At 19.1% G+C, this 13,940-nt stretch overlaps 5 protein-coding genes across 5 annotated transcripts in view; 1 reads left to right on the top strand and 4 right to left on the bottom strand.

Moving 5' to 3' along the window:
• Window positions 1–93: 93 nt before the first annotated feature.
• Window positions 94–2,142, bottom strand: PF3D7_1321000 (conserved Plasmodium protein, unknown function; the record flags this gene model as incomplete). Its single annotated transcript, XM_001349913.1, has 1 exon — window positions 94–2,142. One exon carries the CDS (start codon window positions 2,140–2,142, stop codon window positions 94–96), a length of 2,049 nt encoding a protein of 682 aa, XP_001349949.1.
• A 1,354-nt stretch (window positions 2,143–3,496) lies between these two features.
• Window positions 3,497–4,294, top strand: PF3D7_1320900 (RNA-binding protein, putative; the record flags this gene model as incomplete). Its single annotated transcript, XM_002808978.1, has 4 exons — window positions 3,497–3,632; window positions 3,800–3,946; window positions 4,072–4,139; window positions 4,268–4,294. The coding sequence occupies 4 exons, from the start codon at window positions 3,497–3,499 to the stop codon at window positions 4,292–4,294; spliced, it is 378 nt and encodes a 125-aa protein (XP_002809024.1).
• A 683-nt stretch (window positions 4,295–4,977) lies between these two features.
• On the bottom strand, window positions 4,978–6,509 carry PF3D7_1320800 (dihydrolipoyllysine-residue succinyltransferase component of 2-oxoglutarate dehydrogenase complex; the record flags this gene model as incomplete). Its single annotated transcript, XM_001349911.1, has 3 exons — window positions 4,978–6,107; window positions 6,232–6,337; window positions 6,480–6,509. The coding sequence occupies 3 exons, from the start codon at window positions 6,507–6,509 to the stop codon at window positions 4,978–4,980; spliced, it is 1,266 nt and encodes a 421-aa protein (XP_001349947.1).
• Window positions 6,510–7,450: 941 nt separating this feature from the next.
• PF3D7_1320700 (conserved Plasmodium protein, unknown function) lies at window positions 7,451–11,779 on the bottom strand (the record flags this gene model as incomplete). Its single annotated transcript, XM_001349910.1, has 1 exon — window positions 7,451–11,779. One exon carries the CDS (start codon window positions 11,777–11,779, stop codon window positions 7,451–7,453), a length of 4,329 nt encoding a protein of 1,442 aa, XP_001349946.1.
• Window positions 11,780–13,057: 1,278 nt separating this feature from the next.
• The window catches only part of PF3D7_1320600 (ras-related protein Rab-11A), a gene marked incomplete at both ends in the record, with an annotated part of 1,294 nt that continues 411 nt past the window's right edge, over window positions 13,058–13,940 (bottom strand). The window contains 3 exons of the mRNA XM_001349909.1: window positions 13,058–13,111; window positions 13,271–13,353; window positions 13,527–13,940. The exon at window positions 13,527–13,940 is cut by the window's right edge and continues 11 nt beyond it. Of these exons, the coding sequence (XP_001349945.1) occupies window positions 13,058–13,111; window positions 13,271–13,353; window positions 13,527–13,940 (551 nt within the window). The remainder of the gene's footprint in view (window positions 13,112–13,270; window positions 13,354–13,526) is intronic.

The following is a 13,940-nucleotide window of genomic DNA, read 5'->3' as shown; positions in this document are numbered from 1 at the left end:
ATATGAAATGAGAGGAATAGGTGTAAACACAAAAAAAAAAACAAATTTATTAATCGATAGTATATATATGTATATATATATATATATTTTTTTTTAATATACTTGTATAAGAATTTTATTATTTGGAAAGTTTTGAATTAAATCTAATTCATCATTTGATGCAAGTACGAGTAAATTATAAAAGATGAGGGAAATATTTTTATCTGATATTTTTTTTGAAGGAAATATATTATCAAATTCTATAATATTATGATTGTATATAGTAAGTTTGGAAATATATTTTTTTAATTTTTGTAATTCTTCATCATAAGTATTTTGTGAAGATGTACATGATCTTCTATTAACTAACTTACTTGATGGAACACTAAGTGTTTCTTTAAAGTTATCACTTAATGTGATATTATTATTATAATATTGAAATGATAATTTATTTTGTCCCCTATTATTATTATTATTATTATTATTATCAAAATGAATTGATTCATCATCATATATTTTATTGTTTAAATCACTCATTTGATCAAAATCATAATTCATATCATATGAATTATCTATTAAAGAATCATTTTTTGTATATTTTCTTTTTTTTATGTTTTGATTATTATTATTTCCTAAATGAATATCTAAGAAATGATTTTCATTAAAATGTTGTCTTAGTTGTTCAAAGTTTAAATCATCTTTACTTGTTTTTCCTTTTAATGAAGATGATAATGATGATTTGGTATGAATAAGTTTCAGATTATTAGGTTGCATATTACTTTTTTGATTTTGTAGAACGTTTATATCTAATAAGTTATATAAATCTTTCCTAGAGTCTAATGATATATAATTTTTGGTTTGTTTATAAAAATTAACAAAAGGTATAGTATTATATGTATTATATTTTTTATTTTGTTTTTCTTTATTTAAAAAAGAAAGACAAAAATAATCAATTTGTTTAAAATTGTAATCAACATAGTTTATAGAAGACATTTTATATTTTTTATTTTTTTTATATAAATCATGCCATACATTATCTTTTAAAATAATTTCTTCATCTATTTCTGAATGTATCCTCTTTTTACCATTATTATTATTGCTACAATTATTATTCATACTGTTATTATTCATACCATTATTATTCATACCATTATTATTTATACCATTATTATTTATAATTTTTTTTTTTGGGTAGTTATTTTCTTCAAGTTCATGGTTTACATTTTTATATTTTTCATTTATATTATTTTTAATATTAATATCATTATTGAAAAAGATAATACTATTCATCATACCACTATATGAAAAATCATTTTCTTTAAGACTAATATCTTTACTAGTAAACAAACTAGCACTAGAAATATTATTTATTTTTATATTATGTATATTATTTTTTTGTTTTTTTTCATTAAAAATTAATGTATGATTTATATTATTTTGTGTTTTTATATCTTGTGTAAAAGCGTTGGTATTAAAATTATTCATATCCATATTAACTGTATAAAAATTATTAACTTTAGAATATTGAAAAGATGATGAGTTTGTAAGCATATCTTTATATATCATATTTTCTTCATTAAGGAAATCATCATTTCCAAAATTATAATCGTTTAAATGTAATTCATTACTTTCTTTTAATAATATATCATTTATATTAGCTATATTCTTATTTTTATATAAATAATTTCCACCACTTTTCATAAATAAATCTTTCCTATCATTATTTTCATAATCTACATCGTGTAACGATAAAATGTTTTTTTTTATTTTAAATTTTTTATTTCTTCTTAATTTTCTCATCATACCATTTATATTATTCTTATTTATATTCAAATTACTATATAATAATTTTTTATACATAGAATAAAAATCAATTAATAATACTTCAAGTTGTCTATGTAATAATGCCGTTATACCTTTAATTAATATTGCTGTTTGTTTAAAATTAAAATCGCCATTCTTTATTAATAATAAATGATCATTCAAATTAGTATATCTAATAATCTTTTCACTAATAGAATTTTTCTTAACAATAATTTTCCCTCGATACATATTTGTACTCATACCAATAAAATATATGCATCCTATTTTACTAGACTTGTCATATATTAAAAGATTCTTCTCATCATTATTAGTGCAATTTTTCTTATTAATTTTTTTCATTAAATTAGACACAGTTATTTACAAATCAATCAATCAAAAAAAAAAAAAAAAAAAAAAAAAAAAAAGAATTAATAAGATCAAAATTTATCGATTCTACCAGTATTGTATAATAAATTACCACTACGTAAAATACAAAGGTGGTTGTATGATACTTAGACCTACTTTAAATATTATAGATATTATTTTAATATGAACAGGTAGTCATCACATACATACATATTATATATATATATATATATATATATTAACCAAACAATATGATAACAAAAACAAAATAGTTTAATAATTCTTCTTTTAAGAATTTAAACAAATTACAATTGAGAAATAATTATATATATTTTTGCAATTATTTATTTAAATAAATTTAATTATTTTATATTAAATGTAAAGCATAGGTGGGAGCATAAGGTATTTAAAATTTTTAACATAAAGAAAAATTTATTCATATGTTTATAATATATATATATATATATGTATAATACAAAATTTCCCATTTTACTTTTTTACCATATATATATAATTCAATACGCTTAATTTTAATGTAAATACATGTAATGAACAATATAATATCTACCTATTAATAATAATATATAGACAATTTCTAACCCGTTGTTTTGGTTTTATTTATACGTCCACATATAAATAATACTAATCGATATGTTTAGAGAAAGATAATTTATTATTTTATTTATCATCTTGATATTATAAAATGAATTTTTATATTTTTAAAAATTTTCAAAATAATTTTCTATCTAATATATTTTAATATTATGAAGAAAACCAATATTGCTTTTTTTAATGTTTTTTTTGAATTAATTTAATATACAAATATTCTTATTACACTTTATTATATATATATTATATATATATATATATATTTAATAATATATACTTTTTTATATATCCGAAACAATTTTTCATTTTTTTTTTTTTTTCCTAATTGATAATTTTAAAATAAGAAAATTTATATATCTTTGTTAATTTTATAAATAAATTAAATATAATTCATAATATATATAATAATAATATATATATATATATATTATTTTTTTATTCTGTATTTTTTTACCTTAGAGAATATTTTGCTCATTCTTATTAAATTATAAAAAGAATCCTACATATAATTATATTATATATATATATAATATAATATAATGAATATATATTTTTTCTAGTATAAAGCAAATGGAGGAATTAAAATATATCAAATAATAAAATATTCTTTTTTTTTTCCATTTTTAAAGTAAAATATATATTAATACATAAAAGCATATAACATATAATTCATATAATTTTTTTTTTTTTTTTTGTTTTGTAATTGATATAGTAAAAAAAAAAAAAATAAATAAATAAGATGAGTGATAATAATGCAACAGATATTTTGTTTGTTGGAGGCATTGATGAAACGATAGACGAAAAAAGTTTGTATGATATTTTTTCATCTTTTGGTGATATAAGGAATATTGAAGTACCATTAAATATGACTACAAGTAAGCAATGTATATTAAAGAAAAAATACATAGTTCAAAATATAAAAAAAAAATACATTAATTATCATAAGTAAATATATATAATAATATATGTGTTTCATTATATTAAATATATATAATATATATATTAAATTTTCTTTGTTTCCTTTTTTTTTTATTTTTCAAAGAAAAAAATAGGGGTTTTGCTTTTGTGGAATATGTAGAAGTCGATGATGCAAAACACGCACTATACAATATGAATAATTTTGAATTGAATGGAAAAAGGATTCATGTCAATTATTCCAAGACCAAAAAAGCTGATCATTATAAGCCAAGTATTCTATAATTTACTGAAATATATATTTATTATTACATATATTATCATTTGTATTATTTAATTTGTAGAATATATATATATATATATATATATATATAATATTTATTTTATTTTATTTTTTAGTTTGGCTTGACGAAATGTATAATCAAGAAAAGATGAAGGAACTGGAAGAGGACGAGGAAAATTTAAATGTAAAGGGAAAATATATATAATTATTTAATTATTTATTTATTTTCATGTGGATATATTTTTTTGATAGTTCACATAATATGCATAATGAATACTTTATTCACATACAATATATATTTTATTTTAATAGGATGATTCTTTAAAAGGGGACAGCTGAAATGGTTAATGAGATATACTATGTAATAATATAAAGACATAATTGTAATTAATGCTTTTATCTGAAATTATATGTTTTATCATTTAATTGTTTTTTTTTTTTTTTTTTTTTTTTTTTTTTTTCCTTTTTTTCTTATAATATATAATATATATATATATATATATATATATATGTATGTACCTATTTTATAAGTTTATATAAAATTAAAAAATGATTTTTATTTCTTTATTAAAATTTTCGTTTTTTTTTTTAAGTGTATATATAAATGTTTTAAGAGGGAATATTTTATGAAATATTGAAAAATAAATTTTAAACTGTTTCATTGTTTGCAAATGTGTACATATATATATTATATATATATATATATATATATATATATAAATTTTTTATATTATATTTAAATTTTGTTTATATGCTTTTATGTTCAAAACATTTTGTCTAGTTTTATGATTTGCAAATATAACAATTTTGAATTATAATTAATTTTGAAATAGATAATTAATAATACATTCGAAAAAATAAAATAAAAATAAAATAAATATAAATATAAATATACTCGTACATATATATATATATATATTTATTTATTTATTTATTCATTTATATATTCATGTTACAATCCTATGGTTGATATAATAATATTTGTATATATATAAATATTCTCTTATTGAGTACTAAATATGTTAACAATCAATTAACATTAGATTAGGGTTTTCTATATAATCTCTTATTGCACATAAAAATTGTACGGCTTCTCTTCCGTCTAATAATCTATGATCATATGTAAGGGCAAGGTACATAATTGGTCTAATAACAATTTCATTATTGACAACTACTGGTCTATTTTTTATTGTATGCATTCCTAGAATAGCTGACTGTGGCATATTAATAATAGGAGTACTTAACATACTACCAAAAACACCTCCATTAGATATTGTAAATGTACCACCACTAAAATCATCAATCGATAATTTATTTGATCGTGCTTTTGTAGCTAAATCAGATAAAGCTAATTCTAATTGTGGTAAATTTTTATTTTGACAATTTCTTATAACTGGAACGGTTAAGCCATTTGGTGTAGCTACTGCTACAGATATATCTATATAATTTTTATATACAATTTCATCATTTTCTATATATGCATTTACATTTGGCATTTTTTTTAAAGCCAATGTTGATGCATACATAAATAATGATACAAATCCTAATTTACATGAATATTTTTTTTGAAATATATCATTTAATTCACTTCTTAATAACATTGCCTTTGACATATCACATTCATTAAATGTTGTTAATAAAGCACATGTATTTTGTGATTCCTTTAATCGTTCTGCAATTCTTTTTCTTATAGGTAACATACGGACTCTTCTTTCTGTTCTTTCATTTATTGATTCATAATCATTTCCAAAACATATAGGATCTTTTACAAAAATATCTTTTTCATTTTTACTAACTTCATCTTTTATATGTGCTTCATCTTTAATATCTCTATTTAATTGATTAAATGTATAATTATTTTCATTATTTTTACTTTCTCCTACTTCCTCTTTAGTTTTACAAATATCTTCAGGTGGTTCTACAGATGTATCAATTTCACATAAAGGTGCATCTACCAAAACAACATCTCCTACATCCGCAAAAATTTTGGATAACCCTCCACTTACTTTAGAATTTATATCAACACTAACTTTATCTGTATCGATAATTGTTATCGTTTCATCCGCCTTAACATAATCTCCCACTTTTTTTTTCCATTCATTTATTGTACCTTCTGTGATTGAATCACCAAGTCTAGGTACTTTAATGGTTTCTACAAAGGGTAACAAAAAAAAAAAAAAAAAAATACACACACACATATATATATATATATATATATATATATATATTTCCCATATTTATAACTTAGAAACGTCCTTTTTTTTTCAAATATTTACCTATGGAAAAATATCTCTTAAGTGATCCTTCAATATTTGCATTTGAATTATACTTATGGTTTAAAAATGTTCTATTAAAACTTTTGACATGATGTAATAAGGATTTCTATAAAAATAAAACAAATAATATATATTTATATATGTGTATATATTTTCAACATTTTTAAAATATATACTAATAAAAAATAGATAAATACGATTTATATAATTCGACACACATATACATAATATATATTAAATATATTTACATTTAATCGAAATACAAGATTCTTTGTCATCGCTTTCCTATTAAAAATATGTTCTTATTCTCTTTACACCTTTGGAATAAAAAAAAAAATATATATTAGAAAATAATTAAAATAATATTTTTATATATCCCCTCAGAAGAACTTCAAAACGCAACAAAAAAAAAAAAAAAAAGAAAAAAAAAATTCTTGGAATAGTTGTATATAAATTAAAGGAATCCCAAATTAATTCATTTTTCTTTTCTATATATTTGGAAAATTTATATCAAAAATTTCATAAATACATAACTTTATGTAAATATATACATAATATTATATATAAATATTATGTATATTTTTCATGTGTTAATTCAATATATGAAAAAAAAAAGAAAAAAAAAAAAAAATTTGAAAATTTACTTTTTTAAATAATGTTATGAACGAATAAGTATTATTATGTACATATTAAATATGTATACATATGTATATTAATTGGTTTTCTTTTGTTTATTGTTTATTATTTATTTGTTTTTTTGTTTATTTTTTTTCATCATAATGTGTATTAAAAAATATATATGTAACATATATTATATAACGTACATAACACTATTTCCTTTTAAATCATGACAAAAAAAAAAAAAAAAAAAAAAAAAAAAAAAAATGTATCGATTTTTAATATGGTAAATGTTCCATTAATGAGTATTTAAATATAAATATAAATACAACTATATATATATAAAATAAAGTACCCGTACAACCTATATGATTTTTCATTTCATTACAAAATATAAAAAATGATAATTGTAATCAAAATGAAGAAAAAAAAAATGACCTTTTCTTTTATGTTATATTTTTTTATTTATATATTTTGAGTATTATACCATAATGCATGTTAACTTCAAAAGAAAAGAACAAAACAGAAAAGATTAGGAAGATATATATAAATATATATATATTATATATATATTTATTATTTATTTATTTACATTTACCTTTCATGTTGGTGGTCTTTTGGCTAACATATCTTTAGGTTTTTTCGCTTGTGGTGCTTTTTTTTTTAATTTAATTTTAAAAAAGTCCATTAAAGAACTTCTTCTTTTGATCAAGCTGATTGCTTCGGGACATGTATGTCCAAATGTTATTGAAGGGAAAGAAATATTATCCTCATAATCTATGGCAGCTGGAATGAATGAAGCTAATTTTAGGGTAACCATCCACTTATTAAAACTGACTAAATTTGCCAATTTGATAGTTTTAATTTGATTTAAATTTTTATCTACTTGACTTTTAATAAGAAAAGAGATAGAAAAATTATTTTTATCTATTTTGACCATACAATTTTTTCTTTCTAATAAAAGCTCTGGTTTTAAATTATATTTATCTTTATGTATAGCAATAATATTTTTTTTACATAAAATAAATGGTTTTTTAATTTTTTGTGTTTTTTTTTGGTTTAACATATGAAAATTACTTTTGAGTATATCATCTTTAATTTTTAAATAATCTCGTGCTAATGACATGGTAACATCATATCGTTGTTCATATATTGTATCTCTTTGTATATAGATTCTTATTTTTCTTAATTCAGGCATTAATACTAATTCTACTTTTTCTTTATCAAATGAAAATAAAGGTTTAATAAATTTATCATTTGGATATATATTTACACAATTATTTTCTACTTTGATTAGATTTTTTACATAATAATTATCAAATATATTTATAGAAAAAATATGCTTTTTTAAATTCATATATGTATTATTCATATGTTCTCCTCCTTTTAAGAATCCACCAAAACATAATGCAGTTTTCCATCTATTAAATTCGGTTTTATTTAAACAATCTAATACAATACGTTCACTGGAATCTTTTGATGTATCTTTAATTATAATCTCTCCATTTTGTTCATTAGCTTGAACATCACAGAAATCACATGTAAATTTTATTATAGGTACAGAACCTTCATTCCCATAATGTTTATAAATTGATAACATTCCTTTTTCAATAACAACCACTTGATTATTTTCCATAATTTTATCTTTTACCATACCTTTCTTGCTTAATTGACTTGCACTTTTTCCATCGAATGAACTTATTATAGAAGCATTTTCTTCTTTTTGTGATGATGTTTCATTTGTTAGTTTTTTATATGTATTCATGCTTGTTATATTAAAATTATGTTTACGTAATTCAAAAACTAATTGGTCATATTTCTCTTTTTTAGGATAATCAAAAACATATGTATCTGCATTCCTATTTTCTTTATTTTTCATAAATGTTAATTCTTTTAATTCATCATTTCGTATAACAATCAAATCATTAGTTTCAAATCTGAAAGCATTTTCTTCATTAACATTACTTAAATCATTTTTAAAACTTTTACCATTTTTTGATATATAAAGAACATTATCCTTTATAAAAAAGTTATTTCCTTGATTTTCTTCTGAAATATTACTTACATTTGATGTAGAGTCATTTTTTCTACTAGCAATAATATGATTACTTTGATTAGATGAAGAAAGGTCTTTGTTTGATTTTTTATTATCTTTATCCTTTTCATATATATTAGAACTTTTGTTATCATAAATATCTTTACTATTATGATGAGAATCATCATTATCAGATTTTATTCCTGGAATATTTCTATTAGATGTATGTGAAGACATATGTGAGCCTTTAATTCGTTCGTTTTCTATATTTCCATCATTACTAATTTGATCATTTATATTCTTTTCATCATTTATATTCTTTTCATCATTTATATTCTTTTCATCATTTATATTCTTTTCATCATTTATATTCTTTTCATCATTTATATTCTTTTCATCATATATGTTTTTCCATTTCATTTTATATAACAAGTTACATAAAATATTATTTTCATCTTTATTTTGTGGTATGACAACATGTTGATCTTCAAAATCATTAAAATAAAGAATGAATTTCCCATTTTTATATTTCATGTAATATTTATCACATTTTAAAAAATATTTATTATCATCTTCTACAAAATTTGTAAATAATAAAATGTTATCATATATATATGCTTTTAATAATATATCATTTCTTAAGTAAGGTATATTATTTCCATTTTTATCAACACCATTTGGTGTAAAGATATTTACTCTTATCATATTTGTTGTATTATCTAATTCTTTAATAGAAGAATAACCTTGTTGATCTTTAAATTCTTCTTCATCTTGGTAATTTATTTTTTCTTTCCTTTTTTTACTACTAATTCTTTTCATTTGTTGATTTTCTATTGGAACATTTATATTTCTTTCCATTTGTTCATAAGGATACATATTTCCATAAGGTATATTATTATTCATAATATTGTCTTGTTCATAATCTCTTCTTTGCATAAAATTTTTCATATCTGTTTTAATAAAACCAGCATATTGTAAGGCATAAAACATTCGTATACATTTATCATGATTTTTTATAAATATATAATGTTTCTCTATCATGTTATTAAATGACATATACTCTAATGCATATATTTGGTTATTATATAGAATTTTTATATTTTTCAAATTTTCTATTCTTAATACATATTCTGGTTCATCGTCACATTTATCATTATATATGTACATTTGTTTACTTGTAACACCTATAAATCGTTCACTATAATTAGAAGGATTTAATAAAAATTTCCCTTCCTTTTCCAAATTCATTTTTTTATTATTTCTATGTTTATTTTTATTAACATTATTATGTATTATATAACCATTTTTATCTCCTCTAGGATATGATTCCTTACTATTAATTTTATTGTTATCCTTGTCAAAATAATTATCATCTTCATTATTCGTAGTAGTATTACTATTCATATTTATCATACTATTTGTATGAGTTTCTGTATCAAAAGATGATGTATCTGTTCCCATTTTGTTCTTTTGAAAATTTGTCGAATAATCACTGTCATCAATATTATCATCAGAATTTTCATTTATTTCGCTTTCACTAAGACTATTATCCTTACCATAATTTTTATTTTTCCTTTTTTCCTTTTTTCCGTCTTTCTTATTTAATGGGTCATCTAATTTGTTCCCTTCCTTTGTGTTGTCCCATTTTGAATATTTTTTATTTTTTTTTTTATGATTTATTGTTTTAGAATGATTTCTTCTCCTTCTTGATGAGTTGTACGAAAAATGACTAGCTGATGAATTATCAAAGGTATCTACTGATTGAGCGGTATCACTATTCGAATGATCAGAAGATATATTTATTTCATATGTTGATTTATGTATTGAAGAACTTTTACAATAATGTAAAAGCATTGATGAAAAGAAAAAGAAATTACTTTTATTATCATCTTTCAAATTTTTATCTTGTAAATTATTTAATATTTGTAATATTTTATTATATAAATTTGTTTGTTCTTGTAATTGAATAAAGTTTAATTTAGATACACCTTTTTTTTTATCACTATTTTGAATTATATTTTTTTTATCTTGACCTTCATTATTATCATAAATACTTTGTATGTCATCATCATATCTTTTACCTTTATCTTGATTTATCTTATTATATATTGGGTTTAACGTGGTTAATTTCTTTTTATTATTTTTTGTACTATTAATATATGTGGAATCTTCATCTTGGATATCTTTTATTTGAGCACTATATTCTTTTTTGTTTGTTAATGTTGTTCTTATATTATATTCATTTTGTAAAGCTAATACTACAGGTGGCATTAATGTTTTTTCTCTATTCATACACGTAATAATTCTATATAATTTTTGAATTTCATTTTTTTGATTTTCATTTTGTTTTTTATAAATATTTAATTCACTTTCTATTTGAATTAAGCATCTTTTAGTTATATTTAATTCTTCATTATTATTTTTGTATAAATTTAAAAACTTTTCATTTTCTTTTTCATTATGTATAACTTCTTGTTCTTTTAATTTTTCATTCTTTCGGTTCTCATATAAATCATTTCTTAATGTATTTATGGTATTTTTAAGATTATCTTTTTCTTCCAATAATAATTCATATTCATATTTTCGTTTTTTTATTAAATTTTTTAATTCTTCAAGAAGTGTATCTCTTTTAAGTATTTGTTTTTCTAAGAAATTCATTTTTTCTAAAAGCTCATTTTCTTTACTCATTTGCATACTTAAAATCATATCATTATCATTTCTCCTATTCAATTCTAATCTTAATGTTTTATTTTCTTCGTCATTTTTAATTACATTTTTTTGTAACTCTTCACTGCTACTTCTTAATTCTTCTAACTTTTTTTCTAGTTCATTTATTTTATCCCTTTGACGGTCTATTATTAATTCTGCATATTCAAGAACGTTCCTTTCTTCCATCCTAATACTACAAAATGAAAACAAAAAAAAAAAAAAAACAAAAATGCGGAAAACAAGAAAAATATGAAAAAAATAATATTAAATTATATACATAATATAAAAAATATATATATATATTTTTTTTTTGCTATATATTTATATTGTGCACCCTTATCTACTTATATATATATATATATATTATATATGTTTCAAATTAATGCATTAAAGGAGAGAAACAAGTTTAAATAACACATTGGTTAAAAAAATATACACTACAATATATATATATATATATATATATATATATATATATATTTATTTATTTAATATTTTTTAATTTTTTTTTATTTTAATATATTCAAAGAAAAAATAAATTATAACTTTTATATTATTATATACACATTTTATTAATAATGGACAATTATATTTTACACAAAAAAAAATAAAAAAATACAAATACAATGATATTCGTATAAAAATAAATATAAATCACCCTTGGCATACAACATTATAATTAAACAAAAAAATGTAATAAAAAATATATATAAATCGTTGTCTAATTAAAAAAAAAAAAAAAAAAAAAAAAAAAAACATATAAATATATAAATATATACATTTATATGTTTATATTTATGGAGTAAGAAAAATGCAAAAATGTGTAATATTTTTTTTCGGAATACCAAATATTATATTTATGCATATACAATTTTAAAAAAAATCGAAACATAAAAGAATAAAAAATAAAAATAATATATTAATCATCAATCAATTTTATAAGATATATGTTCTATTACAGTATTTTTTTTATTTATTATTATTTATTTTTTTTTTTTAACGTTATATAATATTTCTATTTAAATTTAATAAAAAAAAAAAAAAAAAAAAAAAAAAAAAAAAGGAGAACCAATTTATTTATAAAAAAAGAAAAAACATTTATTAAAACATTTAAATTAATAAGAATATTCAGTTTTTTTTTTTTTTTTTTTTTTTTCATCTTTCTTTTTTTAAATTTTTTTTTGCTTTTTTTTTTTTTAATTAGTTAAAAATTATTAGATGAAAACTATTTCAAAATAAAAAAATTATCACAATAACAAATATATTATAATTATAAAAAAAAAAAAAATATATATATATATATATATATATAATATATTAAATTAAAATAAACTAATATTATAATAATTCCTATAAATTATTATTTTTTCTTTTTTTTTATTTGAGTTTAAAAAAAAATAAAATAAAATAAAAAAAAAAAAAGGGGAAATTTTTAATAAACATAAATAACAAGTACATATCTCATCAACAACATTTGTTTTTTTTTTTCGTTTCGTTTTTATCATTATCATCATCCACCTATAGAAGGAATAATAAAAAAAAAAAAATATATATATATATATATATATAATATATATTATATAAACATGTGTACACATTTATAAGAATACAATAGTTAATATATATACGTATGTAGAAACATTTATGTATTATTTTAAAATTTATATATTTGATTACATTAATTTTTTTCCCCCTAGGTTGTATGGATAAATTATCATCATTTTTTGTGGCTTGTTTTTTTTGTCTTACATTATAAATTTCTAGCAAAAAATAAAAAATAAAAATATATGTTTATATATATATATATATATATATAATATTTAGATATTATTTAATTCTTATGTTCAAGGTGAGAAATATAAATACTGCATATAAAATATAATATTAAATAAATAAATACTTAACATTTCTCATTGTATATATGTGTACTAACCATTTAATAATTGATGAAAAGCTAGCTCTACATTAGTTGCCTCAAGAGCAGATGTTTCTATGAATGCCAGCTTTTCTTTTTTGGCATATTGTGTAGCATCATTATCATTAATAACACGTAAATGCTTTAAATCACTTTTATTACCAACTAATAAAATTACAATATTTGAATCTGCATTATCTCTTAATTCTTTTAACCATTTTTCAATATTTTCAAATGAATTTTTTTTTGTTATATCATATACTAATAACGCACCAACTGCTCCTCGATAATAAGCAGAGGTAATTGCTCTATATCGTTCTTGACCTGCTGTATCCCATATTTGGGCTTTTATAATTTTATTATTTTTTAATTGAATACTTTTCGTAGCAAATTCTACACCTATGGTGCTCTTGCTTTCTAAATTAAATTCGT

The sequence above is a fragment of the Plasmodium falciparum genome (assembly GCF_000002765.6).
Source record: "Plasmodium falciparum 3D7 genome assembly, chromosome: 13".
NCBI classification, from domain to species: Eukaryota; Apicomplexa; class Aconoidasida; order Haemosporida; family Plasmodiidae; genus Plasmodium; species Plasmodium falciparum.
This window is presented reverse-complemented; position numbering and strand designations above follow the sequence as displayed.